General features: G+C 42.9%; 3 protein-coding genes across 6 annotated transcripts in view; 1 reads left to right on the top strand and 2 right to left on the bottom strand.

Annotated features, from left to right (window-relative positions):
- The first annotated feature begins 157 nt into the window (after positions 1–157).
- trappc2l (trafficking protein particle complex subunit 2L) lies at positions 158–4,394 on the top strand. The gene is made up of 5 exons (XM_080843269.1): positions 158–234; positions 976–1,148; positions 3,883–3,970; positions 4,084–4,163; positions 4,273–4,394. The coding sequence occupies exons 1-5, from the start codon at positions 202–204 to the stop codon at positions 4,316–4,318; spliced, it is 420 nt and encodes a 139-aa protein (XP_080699395.1). The 5' UTR covers positions 158–201; the 3' UTR covers positions 4,319–4,394.
- Positions 4,395–4,675: 281 nt separating this feature from the next.
- On the bottom strand, positions 4,676–7,854 carry pabpn1l (PABPN1 like, cytoplasmic; the record flags this gene model as incomplete). Its single annotated transcript, XM_080843284.1, has 7 exons — positions 4,676–4,715; positions 5,228–5,337; positions 5,713–5,800; positions 5,934–6,040; positions 6,154–6,221; positions 7,407–7,515; positions 7,792–7,854. 7 exons carry the CDS (start codon positions 7,852–7,854, stop codon positions 4,676–4,678), a joined length of 585 nt encoding a protein of 194 aa, XP_080699410.1.
- A 2,400-nt stretch (positions 7,855–10,254) lies between these two features.
- Positions 10,255–22,278, bottom strand: part of cbfa2t3 (CBFA2/RUNX1 partner transcriptional co-repressor 3) — a 38,315-nt gene continuing 26,291 nt past the window's right edge. For 2 of the 4 annotated variants that reach the window (XM_080843697.1, XM_080843700.1), the window contains 7 exons: positions 21,597–21,904; positions 21,170–21,255; positions 19,622–19,925; positions 19,065–19,133; positions 18,171–18,224; positions 16,089–16,279; positions 10,255–14,887 (listed from right to left, as the gene is read on the bottom strand). In XM_080843697.1, the coding sequence (XP_080699823.1) occupies positions 14,519–14,887; positions 16,089–16,279; positions 18,171–18,224; positions 19,065–19,133; positions 19,622–19,925; positions 21,170–21,255; positions 21,597–21,904 (1,381 nt within the window). In that variant the 3' untranslated portion in view covers positions 10,255–14,518. The remainder of the gene's footprint in view (positions 14,888–16,088; positions 16,280–18,170; positions 18,225–19,064; positions 19,134–19,621; positions 19,926–21,169; positions 21,256–21,596; positions 21,905–22,278) is intronic. The other 2 variants (XM_080843699.1, XM_080843698.1) reach the window with 2 other exon arrangements.

The raw sequence follows: 22,278 nt of genomic DNA, 5'->3' as shown, positions 1-22,278 counted from the left end.
ACACCAACTGTATCCTGGTGACAGAACTCATTCCTTTTGACACGATATTGTTACTAGAAGGTATATAATATATATTTCCATGCGGAGATGAATAGAAGCATACAGAAGTACAGATAAAAAGTTATCGCGTAAATTAAAAGTCACATGACGTGTCTCTGCTTCCTATGTGTATCACGTGACTACGACGAGTTCAGTTCCATCATGGCGGTCTGCATTGCTGTCATTGCAAAGGAGGTAAAAAATATGCTTTAGAAAACGTTGGGACATGATTTCAAGCTGTGTGTATTATTTAGAACGTAGGCCGTGTTGTGATATTCACCGTCATATCCTTATTGATTCTAGCTGAAGCTATTATTAGTGTTTTCAGTGTGTCTGGGTTAGCTTTACGGTAATGCTAGCTAGCGTTTGTAAACAACTAGCTCATAGAAGCGTAAGCTTTCATGCTAGTTGGTGCAAACTTGACTGCAAATTGCTTTTGGTTTCTATGTCTTGGGCATACAACTTGATGGTGATGAGGATGATATATGTGAGTGGGATAGTTTGCTATGCAATTTTTGCTTTCATAAGTTCTACACAATGCTAACACCGTTAGTCAACGTCGTTGAATCGTTACACACGGTTGTTGGCTACCCATAACTAATATTGTTCAGTATGTTACTATAGCCCATCGTGTGATTAGGACATTGGTATTATGTATTTTACTCTCTTTCAGTCAAAATTGCTAGAGTACCGGTTGCTTTAACCAGTTCGTGTCACAACCGTATATGAAAGCCATATATGGTAGACACCTCGGTTACTATTGACACGGATCCGTAGCAATAGCTCCAATCTTATCGCTACGGAGTTCCGTACCTATTTTGTTATACGATGTCCTCATCTTTTGCCAAATGCAGCAGCCGGAGTAGACAAGTAAATCTGTCACACTATAAAGGACAATAAACTAGCATGCATCTGACACTTATTTTCTTTTTGCAGAACTACCCTTTGTACATTCGCAGCGTTCCTACACAGAATGAGCTGAAGTTCCATTACACTGTACATACGTCCTTGGATGTAGTAGAGGAGAAAATATCATCAGTGGGCAAAGCCCTGGCAGACCAGAGAGAACTTTACCTGGGATTGTTGTACCCCACGGAGGACTACAAGGTGTATCCTTTAACCAAACCCTGCATGCAATTCACAGATCACGTTAAATTCATATTTGGCCCTGTTCAGACCTGACATTTACATGCATCTTGGGTAATCCGATCAGCATGGACAGCTTTATGTTCAGATGTGAAGCTGTCTTTTTACATTCCTAGCGGACACTAACTCGCCAACTCATTCACAAGTGACTGCTGTTATGTCTTGTGCCTTATAGTTGCCCGTTTGTAAAAAATAAATAAATAAGATTTAAAAAACTGACCGTAGATAAGAAGCCAGTTTGTGCTAAGCAAGACTTAAGTTTTGTGTCAAGAACAAAACTAAGGTTAGCAGTAATCCAAATTTAATTTAAGCATCAGAGTGCTTTAACATCAGACAATCACAACACCAGCCTTTATTCAGTAAACAGAAGCGTAGATTGCCTATATAAAGATTAGTGCCGTGCAAAGTTTGATTTTAAACTGGGAGATAATGGAGTTGAGTCTATGGCCTGACTACATTGGGCCCAGGGTGATGGGACTGTAATGTGCTTTTCCCCCAGTTTTTTTAGTTGATCTTCATGTTTCATTGTTATGTTAGTATGCATGGCAACAACAACAAAAAAGTAGAGATATGTTTCCATATCATTACAAAAACTATTTGAGTTTTGTTTTTAAAAAGTGAGGGGGCACAGTGAAAATGAAGGGCACAGTGCCCCCTTGTGCATTTGACCTTTGCAAAAAGGAATGATGTAGGTACATGTTTGTTTGCATATAGAGTGAGGATTTGAGATCCCATCACAAGTGGTCACTCAAGGCATATGTGGAGACGCCATTTGTGAACTGACGTACTTGGAGCTGTACAGGTGTGATCGGATCACCCAAGACGCATGTTAATGCCAGGTGTGAACAGGCTTTCTGAGTTGCCACCTTCGAAAATGGGAAAATGCGTTCAGCGAGCCCAGTGGCCATATAATGCATTTGACATGTTGATTGTTTACAATGTTTATGAGTGAGCCATATTTAGCATCAGTTAAAAAATGTACTCTGTCTTATACATGTCAAAGTGTGTAAAGTCTTTATTTACTCAAGAGAAAACAGGAGGTTTGAGAGTAGAAAAAAAGGACCAGGAGGAGTACCTTCAACAAATACAGCCTGACAATTAGAGGCTTGATATTTTCAAGTATCTATGGAATGTTATGGTGATATGGAAAAAGGGAACCGATCCGAAGATGTGGCGTTGAGCAGGTGGTATTTTCATTGAAGGAGAACACCGCCAAGACCATAGGCCAATTTCAACCTGTCAGTCATCTTTATGTGGAATGACAGCTCTTTACTGTAGTAGCAAGGAGGTGGGTCTTTTATTTGAAGGCTAAAAGCCTGATAAATATTTCTATGCAGGAATACCAGGATTTTCTGGATGTTGGGAACATAGTAGCATGGTAGGCACATACATAACTATACTATGATATGGTTTACACACTTCTCAACTTGTGTGGGTGGGTGTAGATGGAAGCTGGAAGTTATGTATGGGTGTTGTTGGCTCATTAAAACATTTTCTGTCTGGTTGTAAAACTAGTTTGACCCAGGATCACTACTCATGGAGACATAATCAAGTTTTAAAATCATTGGTGTGTTTGAGAATAAACAAGTTGAAAATAAACTCTTTGCTGGTTAATGACAGGGATAGTAGAAATTATTTTGTGTGAGAGCGGCAGAAAAGTGGAGACCAAGCATGCACAAACCGTACTGGCAAATGGGGCAAAGTGGCGGGGCTTAACAGTTAGTCAACAACTGTCCTAACACAGTCAAACATCAAGCAAGTGCAACAAAAGACAAAGCAAGACGGCAAATAAACTTCTTACTAGTTTGGCAGACAGTAAAAAGCCGGGCGGCTCCAGACAATCCTACATTTAGCAGTAATAAGTCTATGGACCCTGGTGTGGCAATGGCACGGTGGCGATTCTACATATTAAAAGTCATTGTAGCACCCCAATTTTTTTCAAGCTGTTATTTTAAGGTAAAACTGCTTATCCTAACCCTAATCCTGAAGTACAATTGTTGCATAATGCTTCTTTAACGATTCCTGAAGATGTGATGTGATTCCTTTCTTTGAAAGGAAGAAGCTAAAGTATGCGGTACTGGTAGGGAAAGCGAGGTTGGTAAAAGAAACACACAAGACCAGTGGAGATAGGTGTTAGAGGCTTTGTGGCTAAATCAACCACAACACTTCTGTAGGATTTTGGTTTTCGAGGACAGTTATTCAAAGGAGCTTTGAAGGAGTTGTTTGGCTGCTGTAAATGGAAGCCACAGGTTGTGGCTGAGGCGCTTGCAGATTACTTGGGGTGGTGAATGATCTGTGATACTGATATGCGAGTTCTTGTTGAGGTGCATCTTAGGGTGTATCTGCTGTTGCCTGGTAGTGGCATGTGTCCTAACCATTCATGAGCATGGAGGGCAGTGGGTCTGGGATACCAGACACCACTGTTGAGCCTTCTGGATGTGTTGTGGGCCTAATTATTAAACAAAACATTAATGAAGGAAGGTGCCCAGTTGACAACCCCAGTGAAATGCTCATGAATTCTTCTTTGTTGTTTTCAAGTATGGTTAAGCATAGGTATGATGGTTGTAGTGCACCCCAGTTATAATACATAAGCTGGTTTGTTGAGTATGAGCACATGCATGGACAGTGAGAGCTTGAGGAATTCAACATAATTTCCTGTGTATAACTGAAAAATCACAATCCTTGACTTGATACCAGATATGGTTATGTGACAAATTCCAAGGTGAAGTTTGTCATAGTGGTGGACTCCTCAAATACATCTCTACGGGATAATGAAATTCGAAGTGTACGTAATGGTTTAGCAATATTTCACTCTATCCACAATTGTGCCTTTCCCTGAAATATTTAGTTGTAGGTTTTTCTGATTCTGTGGATTATCCATTTAATCTCTTTCTGCAGATGTTCAGAAAGTTACACAACTCTTTCACTGATGTGATGTGTAATCCTTTTTACATTCCCGGAGATCCAATCCAGTCAAAGTAAGTGACTTTGCATTACAGACAGTTAAGCTGCTGCTTGGACATTATGAAGTCAAAAACCATTCAGAATTACTATCAACCCCACTTACATTATTTTGTCCTTTTCTAGGGCCTTTGACGGCATGGTTTCTGCAATGATGGTGCAAGCTTGCTAACAGCGTCCAATGAACACTTCTGTACATATGCTTTATTGTTTTATCATGTCAATTAAAATATTGTATTGGAATGGAATGCTTGAGTCACTGCTGATACATTGCTTGAATTTATTATGTTCAAATGGTAAACCACATCAAATAATGATATTTATTTTTCCCGCAGTAAGAAAATTTACAAAAACAAACATTTCAAAATTTAAGTCAAGTGCCATTTGGTTAGAAAAGAAACATAAAATCCATTTTAAAGTAAAAAGCCATGATTTCTAAATTATATTACATGTTCAATTTGTCAAAACACAATTGCTATAGTAATAAATAAAAATAAACATAATTAAGAAACCATCTAAATTGAACACATTAATATTGGTCAGACCAAGGCTGGACTCTCCCATTTCCCCTAGAGAAAAAAATAAATTAAAAGTGAATTCAGATGGGAATGAAACAAACATTCTTGTGACAAAGGTATCAAATCTTTTTTAAACTTAATATATAGGTGGAACCATTCTCCACTCACATCCTAATTGTTCTATGGTTGAGCCATGGTGTAGTTATGTTGGGCGCTAGTCTTTTGATAAATGTCATGCATTTAGATAAGATTGATACACCTAATCTTAAGCTTGAAATTATTACTTGCTCAAAAATGATAAGCAGACATAAGTAATTGGACTGCCTTTCCAATGGATAATCATTTTCAACAATCGCCTATGATCATCATCTTAGACGTGTGCCATTGGTCTTTGTTAGTTATATTAACTTTATAGCAGACAAGGCACCATATTAGGGGAGCATCCAGAGCGTACAAAAACATCTATCTAATCTATTATATAATACTTTGTAGCTTTGCAACTTAATGACACGTTTATGCAGGTCAGGACAATGCTTTCCAGAGCAAGGCCTTAGGTTACTTACCTGAAGCGACCCTGAAACCCGTTGTTGAACCTGTTGCCACGTGCCCATGGTCGACCACGATTGCCCCCTCTGTTGGTGACGCCTGGTATGTTGGTCCTTTTGGGCGAAACCTACAAACCAAATTCAGGTTCCATATATCTAGTAGTCATGTGTGGCCTCCTGACAACCCTTTCTGAAAAGACTACAATATCTAGACAATAAATGTATTAAACTGTGGCGAATGCCAACATAAGTCATTGAACGCAATCAAGTCTTGCTTTCCTGATTCAAGTCGCTCGCCTATCCTGTTTACTCAGCCATTTTGTCCTCCACAATGTTTCAAATACATGAAATCCACCATTTCTTCCCACCTTCATTTAGACCACACGGCCCCATTAATGCCTCCAGGTGAGTGATTTCCACTTTCCACTCAAATCTAAAACTATGCTTTTGTTTAGGGTCATTAAAACTGCATAGTTTCAGTCTCCACAGGGCTTTCTGCTTACCTTTATGACTCGACCTCTGAATAATGAATTATCCAAGGTCATTGCAGTCCCCACAGCATCCCTCTCTGAGAATTCAATATATGCAAAGCTGCAAAGGACAAGTGCTAATTAGAGTTCAGAAACTCACAAGTCATATTTGTCAACACAGACTGAATTTTATGAAATTGGCAATCAACATTAAAAGTTATAATAAAATGTATTTTAAAAGCGCAACATCTCACCCTTTTGGGTGACCAGTGGTTCTGTCACATAGAATGGTCACTCTATTAACAGAACCACAACCACTGAAATAGGTCTTAAGCTCAGCTGCAGTTGCGCCATAGTCCACCTATTTAAGATGTAATGTCAAGATAATAAGTCACATTTATTTAAATGTCATGCCACACAATCAATATGCAAAGCAAATGCATGGTGGATGACCAAATAGGAAATGAATCTTACATTTCCAACATACACTGATCTATTGTCAGCGTCAATTCTCTCCTCGTGGCTCATGTGGTAAAACAGGGCTGTGGGTTGGAAGGATATCATCATTATGACTTAACTGAGAATATTAAGCACACATTAGTTAAATGCAACTAAACATGCTCAAGAAAGAATGAGCTGTGAAACAAAGAGGCAAAACATATTTAAATTTAAACTCCAAGTACACTGGGAAACTTAATTTATGCTCCACAGAAAATTATGTCTTTAAGAATGGAGGAGAATAAAAAAAATAGAAAATGCATTTCCTGAAGGAAATACCAGTGCATCAAATGCAAAAGTTAGGAAAAGAAGAAGAAAAGAAAGAAGAGTGAAAGAAGGAAATAAGAAAGGAAAGAAGAGTGGGAGAAGGAAAGAAGAAAGGAAAGAAGAGTGAAGAAAGGAGAGAAGAGAGGATGAAGGAAAGAAGAGTGAAAGAAGGAAAGAAGAAAAGAAAGAAGAGTGGAAGAAGAAAAGAAACAAGAGTGAAGAAAGGAAAGAAGAGTGAAAGAAGGAAAGAAGAAAGGAAAGAAGAGTGAAAGAAGGAAAGAAGAAAGGAGAGTGAAGAAAGGAAAGAAAAGTGAAAGACGGAAAGAAGAGTGGAAGAAGGAAAGAAGAGTGGAAGAGAAAAAGAGAGTGAAAATATTGAAAAAAGGAGATAAAAATGGAGTGAAGAAGAGAGATTGAGTGTGAGAGAAAGTAGACTGAGAGGGATAGAGAGAAAGATGGAGAGATGGAGAGAAAAAAAAGTAGAGAATGGAAGGTGTCTTAATGTTCCTAGTTACAGTGAAATTGAGAGGGACAGAGAAGAGGTTCCTTTGATTTGGTGCAGCTGTCAGTGAAGCACAGGTGCAAGCCAGTTTAAAGACCCTATTATGATGTCATAATGGCCCAATGTAAGTCAATGGGAAAATTTAGATTAGTTTTTATTTAATATCTTAAAAAGTATAAAGTTTAGAAAAGTGAAAAATACATAGCATAAGTGTCCTTTACAAGACCTACGCGACAAAGTTTGAATGAAGTTTCTACGTTAAGCGGTTCGGGCTGAATTAATCGCAGAAAAAGGTAACAAGAATAAGAAGAAGAAGAAGAAGAAGAAGAAGAAGCCTAGGAATAACAATACAGGGCATTTCATGCACTGTAACAAGTAAACCGGATTTGCCATGGGTAGGGGCTTGACCAGGAGGCTCCACAGTTACAGCAGACAGATTTATCCACCCACCAGATCTTACCTGCAAGGGGATTGTACATGAGCTGCCGTTCTGCCAAAGTCTGAACTTCCCTAAGCTTTTCAGCCTCCTCCTCCAACTCCAGCACTCTTGCCTTGATAGCTTCAAGCTCCTGAGTAACAGTTCATTAAAGAGTGTTAGAGAGGGGTCCTTGAACTTCAAAAAGGTTTTTTAGAGGCTGAATTGTTTGTTAGAGGTATGTGGTGATTTTCTATCAGTTAAACAGTGCTCAGAAATCATAGAGGAAACAGGTATTCATTTTAGTGAGTGTTAAGGTCCACCAACTCGTGTACGTATCTCACATCCAATTAATAAGTTACTAAAACGGCAGTATTAATGCTGCAACGTTAATAGATGATACTAAAATTCGACTCTTTCCGCCACTTACAGGATTTGAGGTCCATTGGTTTGCAAAGATCTCCGTTTCTAGACGAACACGTGTTTCAGCCATGTCAGAGGATGATTAACCTCAAAATCATACCCTTAAGATATTAGTTTTAAAGTACCCTATTCCTTCACTTTTTAAAGCTGTAAGCGTATTTTTCGGCTGAGTTAAACCTATATGGAGCTAAACACAGGACCACAACGAAAACATGCGGGTGAAAATCACTTGTCGATCACTCACGGTAGGGATGATGTCTTATTAAGCCCTATCAGTGAGCACCTGTGAGCTAGGGGCGGATTTTATGCCATCTTGAACATCCTTCAACCAAAGCCTAGCCTACTAATTGCGTGTATTTAATATGTCATTGCAAAGCGCCACATTGTGTTTCCTTGACTTTTCTGCCAGTGCTTTGGCTGAACAGTACATCAATGGCGCACTGAAAGGTTTGGTATGTTGTCCTTCCTTATGCTTGTTGAAAACCCCAGAAAGTCATCTGAATAGCAAGTCGACCTTCTCCAAGATGAATAAACTCTGATGTAATCAAAAACGACTCAATGATAAACATCGGTCATATTTCGTTTTCTTTTTAATTACACAGATACATAGCTCAACACAGACAATAACCTGAATTAGAATGATTACAACTTCACATATCCAACATAGCGCACAGTTAGAGAAGGGAATTAGCAAAAAGAGGGGGGAGGAGAGCATGCAAGAAATAAATAAATGTAAAATTTATCCTGGCACAGTTCACTTTGTCTAAAGAATGATAACAGGACCCTTTAAATGGAAAATAAACAAGCAAAGAATAAATAAAAAAAAAATCAATTCCTTCAACACGCCCACCCTTTTTTTCCAACAGAAACTTTTCCTTTTTCTGTAATTTTGTATTGCACAATACAGTATATAATCCTACAAATATCAAACCAAGCCTTTTGTTTGAAGTATCTATACTTTTAAAAGTCCCTCCCCATCATGGTTTTGGGAGACCAAGTGCTGTGTCCACCTTGCTAGCAATAGAGAGCTTTTATAGCTTTGTGTGTGTGTGGGTTTTTTTTAACATTTTTTTTTTTTTTTTTTTTTACAGTACAATCACACACTGAAATTAACAAATTCCATTCATAGACTAATGTTGACATTAGTGAATGAAACACATATTGTCCTCAAGTATCTCTCTTGTTACGGTTCTGTAATGGTGTGAATCCCATAATTGAGCAAAGTTATTTCAGAAAGCGACTGACCTCCATTCTTTGCGTGGTTTGATGCAGACATCATTCTCTGTTTTGTCTCTCTCTCACCTTCTAATATATATAGGAAGTGCCTAGGACATCCTTTGAACTCATGTTGTATTTACAAACTACTTACACGGCCAGTATCTCAACCAAATCCTTCCCTTTATAAATGGAGACTGCCTAACTGAAAGTGCCCAAGACACAAGGGAGGAAGTACTTACGGGAGGCTTATTTGGTTTCATTTTGGTCAAGAGAAAAAGACATGATCAGAAAGAGTATTGAGTATTGTACCGCACGTTTCTTCAAATGTTGCCACAGGCAGACATGCAAAAACACATCTCAGGGTGAGGACTTCCTCTACCATCAGTCTGAAGGTTTTTTCTTTTTTAAAGCTCTTGAGGTTCAAGTAAAGTTGTAAATAGGAAGGTAATTTCAAGAAAGGAAAGCTCACCTTGAAGCACCCTTGCCAAACACACACTCTCTACACTCAGCCAGGCTGAGAGATGTTAAATTACTACAATGTTCCTGTTGTTTTTGATTTATGAGAACAAGCATCTGAGCTGCTTGAATGAATCTTGACCTTGCAGAACGTATTGATAGCTTTGTTGTGCTTCCAGTGTGTGTTTCCTGTTGTTTTAAGTATTGCAGACACTTTGGTTAATGGCCACAGGATCTCCTATTTTGTCTCATGTAACACAAAGCTCTGCTTTCTCCACTAAAGTCTGCAGCCATACAGTAGTACTTTGGTCTGTGCTTTTGAATTCATTTGGGTCACACAGCGTATGCAACCAGTAGCGTTGTGTACTCAACTAGTTTAAGAGAAGATGTCATAACCAAAAGATGGCATTTTCAAATAACGGCGTTTGGTTAAGTCAGTCACATTATTCTTCCACTGATAGAATAAAGCTTATATGAAACACAAGCAGGTTCTAGCTGCAGTGGGGTCTAAAGTATACTACACATGCAAGCAGACCCTAAAACGCAGTTGAGTTTCAACGCAGTGCTGACCATACACTCACAAACACAACCATTCTCACACACTCGTTTGGAGACATGCAGAGTTAATGACATCCTACAAGTATTTCTCAGGCTCACTCGCGAGGTCTGAAGCATGACTGGATGGGTTTACATGTCTGTCTGTGGCACCATGTTTGTACTGTACACTTTCCTCGCTGGCTTCCTTCTCAGTCAGTCGTTGGGCATTTTGCAGCAGGCAGTTCAGAAAGCAGTCAGATTCGGGGAGTCATGGGACGTTTTAGTGCAGGAGGGAAGTAAGAGAGGAGTTCTCTGTGATATTACAGGCAATAGACTGAATCTGATTAAATACAATGTTTTGGGACTGATGCAAGCAAGCTTATGCAGGAGCAGAGTCATCTTCAGCATATCACATCTGACAGAATTAATATATTACTTTGATAATGAAGTAAGAAAATAGATATGCTATGATAAATTAAATAATAATTAAAGTAAAAAAAAAAAAAAGCTGCAGACATCTCCATAGTGCTTCGCAACAGCACAAAACAATAAAACACGAAAGATCTTTCAAGTTTGGTCCATTTTCAGAAGTACAGCATGAAAACAGATAGGATAGGAGTGTTTAGGTTGAATGTGTACTCTAATCGCTATGACAGCACTCCGCCAGTACATGTGTGGGTGTGAATGTGTAACTATGGAGATCTCTCTAAAATGTCCGGATACGAGTGCCAAACTGTTTTTTGGAACAATGTGATCCACAGATTTTTTTCATTTTCTGTCTTGGGTGCGTCACCCATACCTTCCCTATGTGTGTAGGGCATGCTCTCTGCTTCTTATTTGGATGAACACAATGCGCTGTAATCTTTGATGTCTGAAACTCCACACACTGCCACTGAACTACCTAAGGTGAGAAGATGCCGGTAGAAATGAGCATTGCTCTCTTGCACCTGGGGCCCATAAGATGGGCTGACCTCTCTGTGTGCATAATGACCAGAGCTGGACTACTGCAGTTGCATTTTGGCCCAATGGATGGCAATGTTTCACAACTTCCCCTGCAGTCAGTCACTATAGGTAGAAGTCACCAACCGGACAGAGGAGTTTTTAATTGTAAAACATGCACTAGCCCTTCCTCTGACAAATACATCTTCTTTACCATGAAGTGGCAATGATGGATGCGTACTTGAATGAGTATCACATGACACTGATTTGCCACTAGAAGAGCAGGGCTGCAGTCAAATAGTCTTCTTTGCTTGGGTTCCTGACTGAGTGAAATGACCCAGAAGTATCGAAGTGACAGCCATGATAAGAGCTGGTCGAAGTCTCTAAATGCTGAAGGAAAGGTGCTTCAATGCTTCCTTTCTTATCTCTTATTTCTTCCTTTAGCATAGGGAACACTGAACCGTCCTTCACGAAAGGAAAGGAGATAATGCCGTCCCACAATTTCTTGGCAGCAACAACAAACAATCAACCTGACCCACGTCAATAACATCTGCAGTCACATAATTACGTAGGCTAGCGTAAGTGCAGTCGGATTCTCTTGCTCTGTGGTTGTCTTTTCCTCATTCTCCTTAACATTTTTCCTTGACCTCATCACGTTTTCCATTGAGATCAAGGAAAAATATTTGGGAAAGGACATTGTTCGTAATTTCTTTTTGACTATTCGACAACAGCCCTGGTCAGTGGAGAATCATCTCATTCCCATGACAACCTGTAGAGATTACACCTTGCACAGACATCTGCAAATATCCAGAAATGTGATGGTCATTTGTTGACTGAGTAATTACAATTGACTTGATTTCCAAACAAAACAAAACAATATAAACAAACAAAAACAGATGAAATGGAGAGAAATTCAGTTCTAGTCATTATACTTTAAAGGTTTCTGATATTTGGCAAACACATTTTTGGACCTCTTCTTTTTTTAAATACTATGTACATTCACATTAAGTTACTGTTGTTATTTTAAATATATTTCTATGTATATTTTTTTGTTATAAGTCACCCTAAGGGCCGTTTCTGTGGTTCCCTTCAGTAGCTGAATTCTCTTTCCCATATTGCACCTCTTGTTCTCTCCCACTGTCTAACAATGCGAGCAATATAAAATATTCTACAGGAGGATTTCCTTTCTCATTGATATAGATACAACAAATTGAAGAATAGATACAACACAGGCTTCTCCTCCTTCAGTGTCTCCAACCCCCCTCACATTTTCTGTGAATGTTTGTTTCTGAACCTGAAGGGAGAAAAAAAAAAAACCAAACAAACAAACAAAACTTTCCCCCTCTTTCTGACTCACACACCAGGACGGCAAAGGCAGACAGAGACATTGAGAAAACAGAAAGGAATATCTACAAGCAGGGATTTTTGATCCTTTCACAGATATGTACTCGCTGGGACTGTCAAAGAAGCAAAGCAGGTTTGACAGAAAGGGGCATGAAACACACGGGGGCATTGCCAAGGGGAGGTAGAAAGAGAGAGAGAGAGATAGCTAGAGAGAGAAGAACCAAGTCTACACCACTTATGAGGCTCTTTAAAGTCTGTTTCTTGTCATGCTTTGGAAAAAAATGTGGGAAAGTGGAAAAAAAAGATGAAACTCCAATGGTTTACGTCTCAGTCTTCACAGCGCTTAAAAAAAAGAAACAGAACATGAAGAACATGAAGGCTTACTCTTAGTGTACAATGCTCACAGACAGACAGACTCACAGTTCATATTTCAGTCTTTTTTTTAAGGGGGTGGGGAGGGGTGATGTCTGGGGCAGTTCCAATGCCATTTTTTTCTCATCAAGGGCAAATACAAGTCTTTTCCCCACACACAATTTCATTGTCCCAGGTAGCTTCCCTTTTCCTTCCAGAACGATCTCTCCAAGTCATTTTTTTCTGCTTGTCTGATGTGTATTTGTTTGTGTGTATACGTGAGTGTGTCTGTGTTTGTGTCTCGTGTGTCATCCATCTACTCAGAAGTTCTTTTTCTGCCATCGATGTGAATTCACATTATTTGACTCAATAGTGTCTGTCAACCCGTTAGCGGGTAGCTGCAGTGCATTTAGTCTGTAGAGTTATTTTGGGATTTTGTTTCCATTTCCTTTGATGTTTTTTGGAGGTGAGTGAGGGTGTGTTTGTGTGTGTGTGTGTGTGTTCATATGTGGGGCGATAAGGTGTTCGCTGTGGCCCCCACTCACACAGCCTGCTTGCTCTTACAGGGCTGGCTTTGCTGAGGAGTTGAAGTAGTCGTTTTGTGTTTGGTTACAAGATGAGTGCTTCTGCTTGTCGCTCAGTAACTTTGGCAGTGTCATAAAAAGGTTTGGATTCTGTTTTTTTTTTCTCCTCAAAAATTCATTTGGGTTCACATCAGTAAAGAGAGGTGAGTCTGGTGTAGGTTTTCTTGGCTCGCTAGCAAGGTAGTTAACAGGTTTTCTTAAAAAGGTTTTTGTTATTATTATTATCAATATTATTATGATCATTATTATTATTTATAATGATTTTTGGACTGTTCTTTCTGTTTTTTATTAAAGCCAAAGAACGTATTTGTCAACAGATGAACATTTCAGCTGTTCACTTGAGAGGTTCTTAGAGGAGGAGGTGAGGGGGGGGGTTGGCATCCTGGTACCTGTCAGATTCCTCAGACTGAGGCTGGACACTGAACAGAGAGTGTCTGCTGCCTATGGTCTTATGCCTAGAATCCCGAAGGCTGTGTGTCTCCACATGGGGGTTCTAGTTCCTGGCTTAAGTGTTTATGTTTCAGGGACAAGAGTGCTGGTCCAAGTCCACTTTCTGTTCTGCATCAGATCACTGAAGAGGCACAGGAGCATGGCGGTCTCAGGGTTTAACCACAACCCCCAACCAACCCCCCACCCCTGCATCTACCCCTATACCCACAGCCTTCACTGGGCTAGAGCTGTTGAGACCATGGAGGATGGCAAAAGCCAGGCCTGCCGTAGAGCTCTCAGTGCTGTTTTGGTGCCAACTAGGCTGACAGTGTTTGCATGTCCTATTTGTAAAAGGACCTAATCCCATTTACAAAGGGAAAACACATTCCATTTATAGGCATTAGTGAACACTCTCTGTGTCCTGGCAGCACATATTGTGTTAACTTAGACCCCAGCTTTGAGCACAGGCCAGAAGGACCCCCGTCACTTCGCTGTGTGAATTTGGTTATGGAGTTTCTCATGGTGTGTGTCTTGCCTTGCTTCATGAAAGAGAGATGTGTTGTATTTGTTTCTATTCTTGTGTGGGTCCACAGAAAGAATACCTTCGTTAGGTAGCTAAGAAATCATCGGACACAGTTCACCGTCTTGGCAGCACTTTGAGGTGCTGTCACACAAAAACACCAAAAAAAAAAATTTTTTTTTTTCTTTTTTAGATACTTCATCAATGGGGATGCCATCGCAAGAGATTCCTCCGCTGTTGGCTACGTTTTGGATAGAGGACGCTGTTTAGCAGCAGTGGAGGCAGGGGTGTAGCTGAAGGTGTTGGCTTAGGGTGGTGACTGGAGGTGGTGGTGGTGGAGGCGATGCAGTGGCTGGTCAGCGCGAGGATGAGTCCAGCAGGGCGGGCGTGGCCGGGGTGGTGGAGCGGGACGCGCTGCTGGAGCTTGAGCCACCGTCCTTGGGGCTGCCGCCGCCCACCTGACCACCCAAAGACAGGGGACCTCCAGGGGGCGTGCTCTCTGAGCGCGTGGGGGGTGCGGAAGAGGAAGAGGACGAAGACGTGGAGGTGGTGGAGGATGGGGTGCCCACGGGAACTCCGCCGCCCCCGGGTAGCCCCTGCATCCCCTGGCCGCACACGTGGTGGTGCTTCTCCCAGTCCTTGTGTTGACAGAAGGAGCCGCAGTAACGCGCCGTGTTGCAGCCGCTGCAGGTCTCACTGGCCTTCCGCCCGCAGTTCCAGCAGCTCTGAGAGAGAGAGAGAGCAACAATGGAGAGATGAATAAAGGAATGACTAACTGTGTAAGAGACTACATGACTAAACACAGACAGAGCAGAAGTGAGTGAGTGAGTGATCTGAAAAGCCGGTTTAAGTGGAAGAATGACTAGCTAAATGCGTAAGTGAAGTTTGTCATTCAGCTTGGAAGGAAGGAAAAGCATATAGAATGAATGAGTAACAACTGGTGGAGTGAATCAATTCCTTAATAAAAATAGAAATAGAATAAAAAAAGCCCCATCAAGCAAGCAAGATGAGCATGTGAATGAGTCCGTGTGTAAACAAAATAACAACAGAATGAAGAAAAAACGTTTGGATAAATTACTGATTGAAACCTAGAATAAAAATGCTTAGTGCAGACTGAGTGGCTGAATGAGGATATGAAATGGCTGGTGGCCATGTCTGGTGAACGGGGGGCATGAATGACTGATAGTGGTGAGGAAGCAGAGTGGCTGAGGTGGGAGGGGAGGTTAGGTGTGCTGGCTGTGCACGGCTATGCTGAGAGGCATGTGACAGAGTGGGCTATTTTGAGGGAGGTGTGGAGTGTGACTGCTCGCTCAAAGTGAAGTGGGCTGGCTGTGTGGCCGCTGGCTACTTGGAGTGGGAAGAAGACAGAAAAGTGCACTTCACATCGGGCGTGGGGTGTTTGACATGGCTGGGGCGTCAAAGAGTCTGCATATATCTGTGTGTGTGTGTGTTAATGTAATACATTGGTGTTGGCATGGTTTTGAGTGCCTCCCATGCCAGTCTGTATGTATTTCTGTTTCTGTTTCTCTATCTGTGTCTTTGCCTTCTCTCTGTATGTTTGTGTATGTGGAGGAGAGGTAGGTCAGTATAAGCTTTCTCCATCTGAACTTTGGTACACGTGTGCAGGTGTCTTTGATGGGCTCAATTCCTCATTTCACATGACTCATGAGTTTGAGAGTTGCAGCACATGCCTGTGTGTGTGCGTGTGTGTGTGTGTGTGTGTGTGTGTGTGTGTGTGTGTGTGTGTGTGTGTGTGTGTGTGTGTGTGTGTGTGTGTGTGTGCACATGTGTGTTTGACGTGTGTGTGTGTGTGTGTGTGTGTGTGTGTGTGTGTGTGTGTGTGTGTGCACATGCCTGTTTGACGTGTGTGTGTGTGTGTGTGTGTGGCGTGTGTGGCGTGTGTGTGCACGTGCATACGTGTCCTACCTCACTGGAGTCCTCCTGCTGGTTGATGACGGTCAGCGCCTCCTCTGAGGCCTGCCTCTTGGCCTCAGCCAGCGCCCTCTCCATTTTGTTGCGCTCAGCGGAGATCATATCATGAGCCTTGCGCTCGGCATCTGTCACCGCTTTCTGCAGTTCTGACATGGCCTGTCTTTTCACCTCATTCACTGCCTCCTCTATCAGAGGGAGGGAGAGAGAGAGAGGGAGGGAGAGAGAGAGAGGGAGAGAGAGAAAAGAGAGAGAGAGAGAGAGAGAGAGAGAGAGAGAGAGAGAGAGAGACAGGGTGGTTAGCCTCCACCAGACCTTTCCATGGGCTTCACTCACATTCCTTTCCTCCGTCATTCTTTATTGAGGCACCCGAACTCCCTGCTTGTTTTATCTTAACAAACAGATGTACATCATCCAAGATTTAATACATTTTGTCAGAAAAAAGGCACAGGGCCTATCAATAATTAATTTCACACGCCAGCTAACAGCCTCCTCCGCCGCCACCCCACGCGCAATTACAACAGCAGATGTCTCCAAACTTTTGTTCACTTGCTTATTAGCCTCGTATCTTGTGACTTTGTTTATTATTTACCATGATTAAATGAGTGTGAGTTAATGACTTTTCTGTAGGGGTGTGGGAGGGGTGACATATCTACCCCTCTTTTACCCGCTTTCCCCTCTCTCTATGCTCTACAAACGCCACTTTGTGAGTGAGTGGTGTGTGTTTTTTTTAGGACAGGCAGGTGTGTGGACGGTCTAAAATAGCATTCTGGAGAAGGGCCACTCATTAAGGGCCACAGTAGGACATTATATTGATAATTGCTCTCTCGTTTAGTCTGAGTATTTGTCACGCTTTGCAGGAGAATATCTCCAGTGGGCAAACGTTGCCAATGTGATGAATCTCTGTCAGGATAATTGGTGCAGTGAGTCTTAATATGATTTGATGGAACTGCTACAAATTGAAAGTGGAGAATTAAACATGTGAGGGATTGGTGTTGAATGTGTGTCACACACACACACACACACACACACACACACAGACACACACACACACACACACACACAAATTTAGGGTATTCTCACTCCATCCTCTACCTCTCTGATAGCTTCAGTTAGTTAAACGGTAGACTGTGCTTAGAGAATGTTTATGTTTACATTTTTGTACAAATGTGAGAGAAAATGTAGGTAAGCTTTAAGAACCATGCACAGCTCATTGTGTATAAAAATGAATATAAGTGTATGTGAATGCGTGTATGTGTTCATCACCTGCCTATCTATGTATATGTTATGTCTAGAGACTGTGTGTGTGTTTGTGTGAATGTGCAGGCTCCAGTGAATATGTATTTGTTTATATAGCTTGATACCATTGCACTCTCGGCTGGCAGGGTAGTTAGTATTCCGTGCGACCTCTCCGCTCCTCCTCAATGCCTTTCCCCCTTTCATCCTAAGCCTGGCTCAACCTTCTTCCTTCATCCTTTTTTGTATTCTTTTTTCCCTTCTGTCTTTTTTTTGGTGTGCTTTTTATTCTCACTATCTATGCATACCTTGGCCGTTCAATTATCAACCTCTGTGCATGCACCGTTAAGATTTGCAAATTTAATTAATTTTTATCAAGGAGACTCCGGAGCAGATGCTGGAGCAATTAGCACTTAATGGAAAACACGGTGCCGGCAATATTAACGTTTTAATTCTGCTGGGACCTGGCAGGTTTCAAAGTCTGTCTGTCATTCGTGCCTTTATTCTTTCAGTCTTTCGCTCTGTCTTTCATGACTCCTTAACTCTCTTTCGTTTGACAATTTTGATCTTTGTTTTTTGAAGGTCCAGCTTTCATCTTAGCCTCAGCCTACACTCTCTCTCTCTCTTTAAAAGAAATGTGTTCCTTTCCAACATCTATACCAGCAAGATGAAACATAAGCTTAAATATGTATGCATATGGCATGACTTAAAAATTGGTATACCCTCCTACCTAACACATGCACACACACACACACACACACACACACACACACAGCATTGAGTCTCGCCTTTGTCTGTCTTTGTCGTGTGAGGGACTGGGGGGCAGTGGGGTATTTTACTCACCCTGTTTGTTTTGGAGTTGCTTTAGTGCTGGGGAGATCGGGATGCTGGGGGTACCTGCGTGAGAGATGACTGCAGTTAAAAATGAAGAGCACTGAGAGTGAAAATGCAGCATCAAGTTTCAATGATGCCATATGCAATATGCAACAGCAGCATCACAGTGCGAGTCAAAGTCCTGCTGAGCTGAGCTGCGCTGAGCCGCCACCTTTGGTTTGACGAGCAGAATGCACACCTACGTAGATGACATTGGTTTCCAGACAGTAGGGTGAAGTAGTGGTGGGTCATTTGTTTAGAGTGTTCCGTTACCAACTGTGACCTTTCTGCACTTATGCCAAGGAATTGTGACATTAAAAAGCTGTATGAACTGGGTGATCGGCCTCCCTCTATCTCTACCTCCCACCTCCCCCTCCCTCCCTCGCTCCTCCCTCTGCCAGGTGGAGGTGAGTTAAGCTGCTACGATGCTGTTGCACTGTGCCGGGGTTTTTACTGCATTTTCACAACAGTTGCTGTTTTTTTTCTTTCTTTCTTTCTTTTTTTTTACCTCCCCTTTTAACTGCAGTTACCTTTCATGGCGATGACAGATGGAAAGCACTTAGCACTAATGACAGATAGAGGGGGCCCCACTGCAATCCCTCACCTTACGTAACCACGGCGACGGGGCCCTATCTGCGACAGTGATAGGGATCCTGTCTGGATGCTCAACTACCACTAAGACCACTGGTCTCCAATATGGTTGTATTACTTTTTCTATTTTAGATTCTAATACCTCTTAAACTTCAGACGTGATTTGGGGGGGAAACTGTCATGTAATCATTCAAGGCTAATGAGTGTGGGATGGATTGGTCTGGAGGTGAAAAGCCTGCAGTCCAGGTGCTGCTGACAGTTGTTAGCTCTTACCAGCCTTCCTCCAGATCTCCTCTGGCAGATATCCCGAGGGCGGCCGGTGAAGGAAGTCCCGGTGGATCTCTGTGACAGGTTTAAGGAGAGAGAGAGAGAGAGAGAGAGAGAGAGAGAGAGAGAGAGAGAGAGAGACATTAAAACGTCTAATTTATCCACATACATGGGTTCATTATTAAGCCAAATTTAGCTAGACCATAACACACAAAATGACCATCTTCAGCATAATGGGTGTGTCAGGCATGAGGAAAGCCTGATTAGATAACACACACACGCCACATTTCTATTGTTACTCCGCTGCACACTTCCTAGGCTGTGCCGGGGCGGCACGTACTGTCATAGCTCCACCTCAGCTGCTGTGATAACATGATGCCAAGTAGCCACCACAGGCAAAAACATGCTTCCCTATCTCTGTGGTACGTGAACAAACTCCAGATACAACATTTCTGGCAGGCCGCGGCGCTCTTAGGGAGCACGCCAGGACCACAGTCACAGCACACAACAAGCGAAGACACAAGGCACTGTGGTGTAGCATGCTGATAGCAAGGGGGGAAAACCTGATGTCTTCCTTGAGCTGCAAATACCTAGCGCGTGCGACTTGTTGCTGGGAGAGTTGGAGTTGTGAGGAGGAGGAGGAGGAAGAGGAGCGAGAGATGAAGGAAGAGGAAGTGGAGGTAGATTTGGTGGTGGTGGTGGAGGAGGAGGGCGCTGGGCGGAGCTCCCACCTTTTTTCATATCCTCCACGTCGCTGTAGCGGCGGATCCAGTGGTTCATCTCCTCGCGGTCGGCCTCCTGGCAGCGCCGCAGCACCGTCAGGGATCGCCGCGTCTTCTCCACCATGTCCATGATGCAGTTGAGCAACTACAGGGGGGGAGAGAGAGAAAGAGAGAAAGAGAGAGAGAGAGAAGGTGAGACCTCTCACTTCCAAGGATATTTATCAGCAGCCTACTTGATTTTCTAGTTGGAGAGTTCTTATGAGACAGTGGTTTCTGTCCTGATGTGTTTACGGGACTGACTTCACTCAGTGACAGATTTGAATAGCCTGCAATGGTCTCTATGGGTCGCGTCGTCACATTCCTGCCCAAGAGCAACAGGCATCCACATCCCCCACACCTCTGCCAGAGACAGTTCACCATGGAGCAGACCTGCTGTTAAGTACTCATGTCTGGATAGTTACTTTGCGGTAGGGCACAGACCGAGCTATGCAGGTGGTGCTTAAAGCCTGTGTATGTGTATGTGAGTGTGTGTGTGTGTGTGTCTGTGTGTGTGTGTGTGTGTGTGTGTGTGTGTGTGTGTGTGTGTTTGTTTGTGTGTGTGTGTGTGTGTGCGTGTGTGTGTGTGTGCGTGTGTGTGTGTGTGTGTGTGTGTGTGTGTGTGTGTGTGTGTGTTTTTGTGTGTGTGTGTTTGTGTTTTGTGTGAGATCCAGGCCATGGCCAGCAGTGCTGTAGAGAGAGGGAGCTTGAGCAGTTAAGCAGCTCAGCACAGTGACAATAGTTCTGGAACAGCTGTGTTGCTGCCAATGGGAAAGGCCAAACCAATTCATTCTGCCTCCATTGCTCACAAAATCAGCTCTCCCTCACTCCCTCTCTCTCTCCCTCTCCTTTGCTCCCTCTCTCTCTCTCTCTCACTCTGGTAGATATATTTATTTCAGTGGAGTGTTTCTAATTTGGCAGGGGCCCAACATGGGCCGGTTGCCTCTATGACTGTAGCCCTTGTCTCAGCTGCTCTCCCCAGCTGGAGCTCCCCTCCACTGGGTCCCTCCATCCATCTGTGCCTCTTTTCCAGCCTGTGTGTGTGAGTGTGTGTGTGTGTGTGTGTGTGTGTGTATGCGTGAGGGGGTGTGTGTGTGTGAGTGTTAGAAAAGGAGCGCCTGTGAGTGTGTGTTGTGGGTATTGTAATGTCTGTTTGTGTTTGTGGGATGTTGGAATAAGGCGAGTTAGAGGATTTCATTCAGACGAGGCTTTAAGAAAGATTCTGGTGTCTCCTACAGCTCATTTTTAAAAAGAAATCTGTCAGCACCCTGCTGTGCAATCACCTCTCGGAAGTGTGCATAAGGAAAACACACACACACACACACATGCAAGGCCTAGTCGAATCAAACGTACATTATCAAGGTGCTTCCATTCCTCTGCCCATTCCCGGTCAGTCAGTCGGTGATCGATTACTTCCTCTTGGCGAGCTCCATGCACTGCTGAAACACAGACACACACACACACCCATAAATACCCAGGTTGGATAACAGTGGAAGAACCTCTCCCACCCATATGTGAAAGAACAGGTTAACAGCTTTGGTTTCCACAAAACTTTCTGGCATACTGTATATTTGGAGCTTTTCTGTGAACTGACTATCTTCTAGTGTGTCTCACCTTTTAAAATGTTCTTTTAAAATATTATTATACATAGTTGGCCAACAACTGTGAAAATATTTTTTCATTGCCAAAGCATTTCTGATAATACAAAGAGTTGATACATGGCATAACTGATACATGCATGCTAAGGCCGCAGGTGTGTTCTCTCTTCCGCTTCTCTTACCAGTCTGCCGGTGTCTCTCCCGTACGTCGCGCTGCTCTGCCTGCCTGTAGGCGTCCCGGTAGTGGTGGGCCAGCGCCATGTCCTCCAGCCGGTAGTGCTGGGGTGTGGGTGGGGCAGGGTGGGGCAGGCCGTTGGGGGGTGCGTGCGAGGACGCCAGGCCATTGGGGGGCGGGTGGGCCGGGTGGGCCGGGTGTGCAGGCATGGGACCCCCGCTGGGGCTGAAGCGCTGACTGGGGCTCACGGTGCAAGGCCTCTTGGCCAGATGCTCCGCGTGCAGAATGTCCCGGTCCAGGCTGCCATCTTTGGTCCTGAAAGAAAGGAGGAGGATAGGAAGGAAGGAGAGGGGCCAGTGTGAGTCCATGTTCTTTTATTTGTTTTGCTCATGAATGTTTCCACCACCACACTACACCTCTAACAACAGCACAGCACACTTAATGCGTAAGTGCATACTAGCTCACTCTGGGATGTGCTCTGAGCAGGTGGAAGTGCATGTAGGGATACAGTGGTGACTGAAGCGCACGCTTATTGAAGGTTTGAGGGGCTTTCATTACAATCTTAAATGCCCATCAGGAATGCAGTAGGGATTCCTTTAAGTGCTAGTTTGAGATGGCTTGACCTTTCTGGAACTCAGATGCACACTTACAGGATACTTAAACACTTTAACCGTATGTGTCTGAACATC

Source organism: Sprattus sprattus (assembly GCF_963457725.1).
Source record: "Sprattus sprattus genome assembly, chromosome: 8".
Taxonomy (NCBI): domain Eukaryota; kingdom Metazoa; phylum Chordata; class Actinopteri; order Clupeiformes; family Clupeidae; genus Sprattus; species Sprattus sprattus.
The sequence above is the reverse complement of the archived record's forward strand: the minus strand, read 5'-3'. Positions and strand labels throughout refer to the sequence as shown.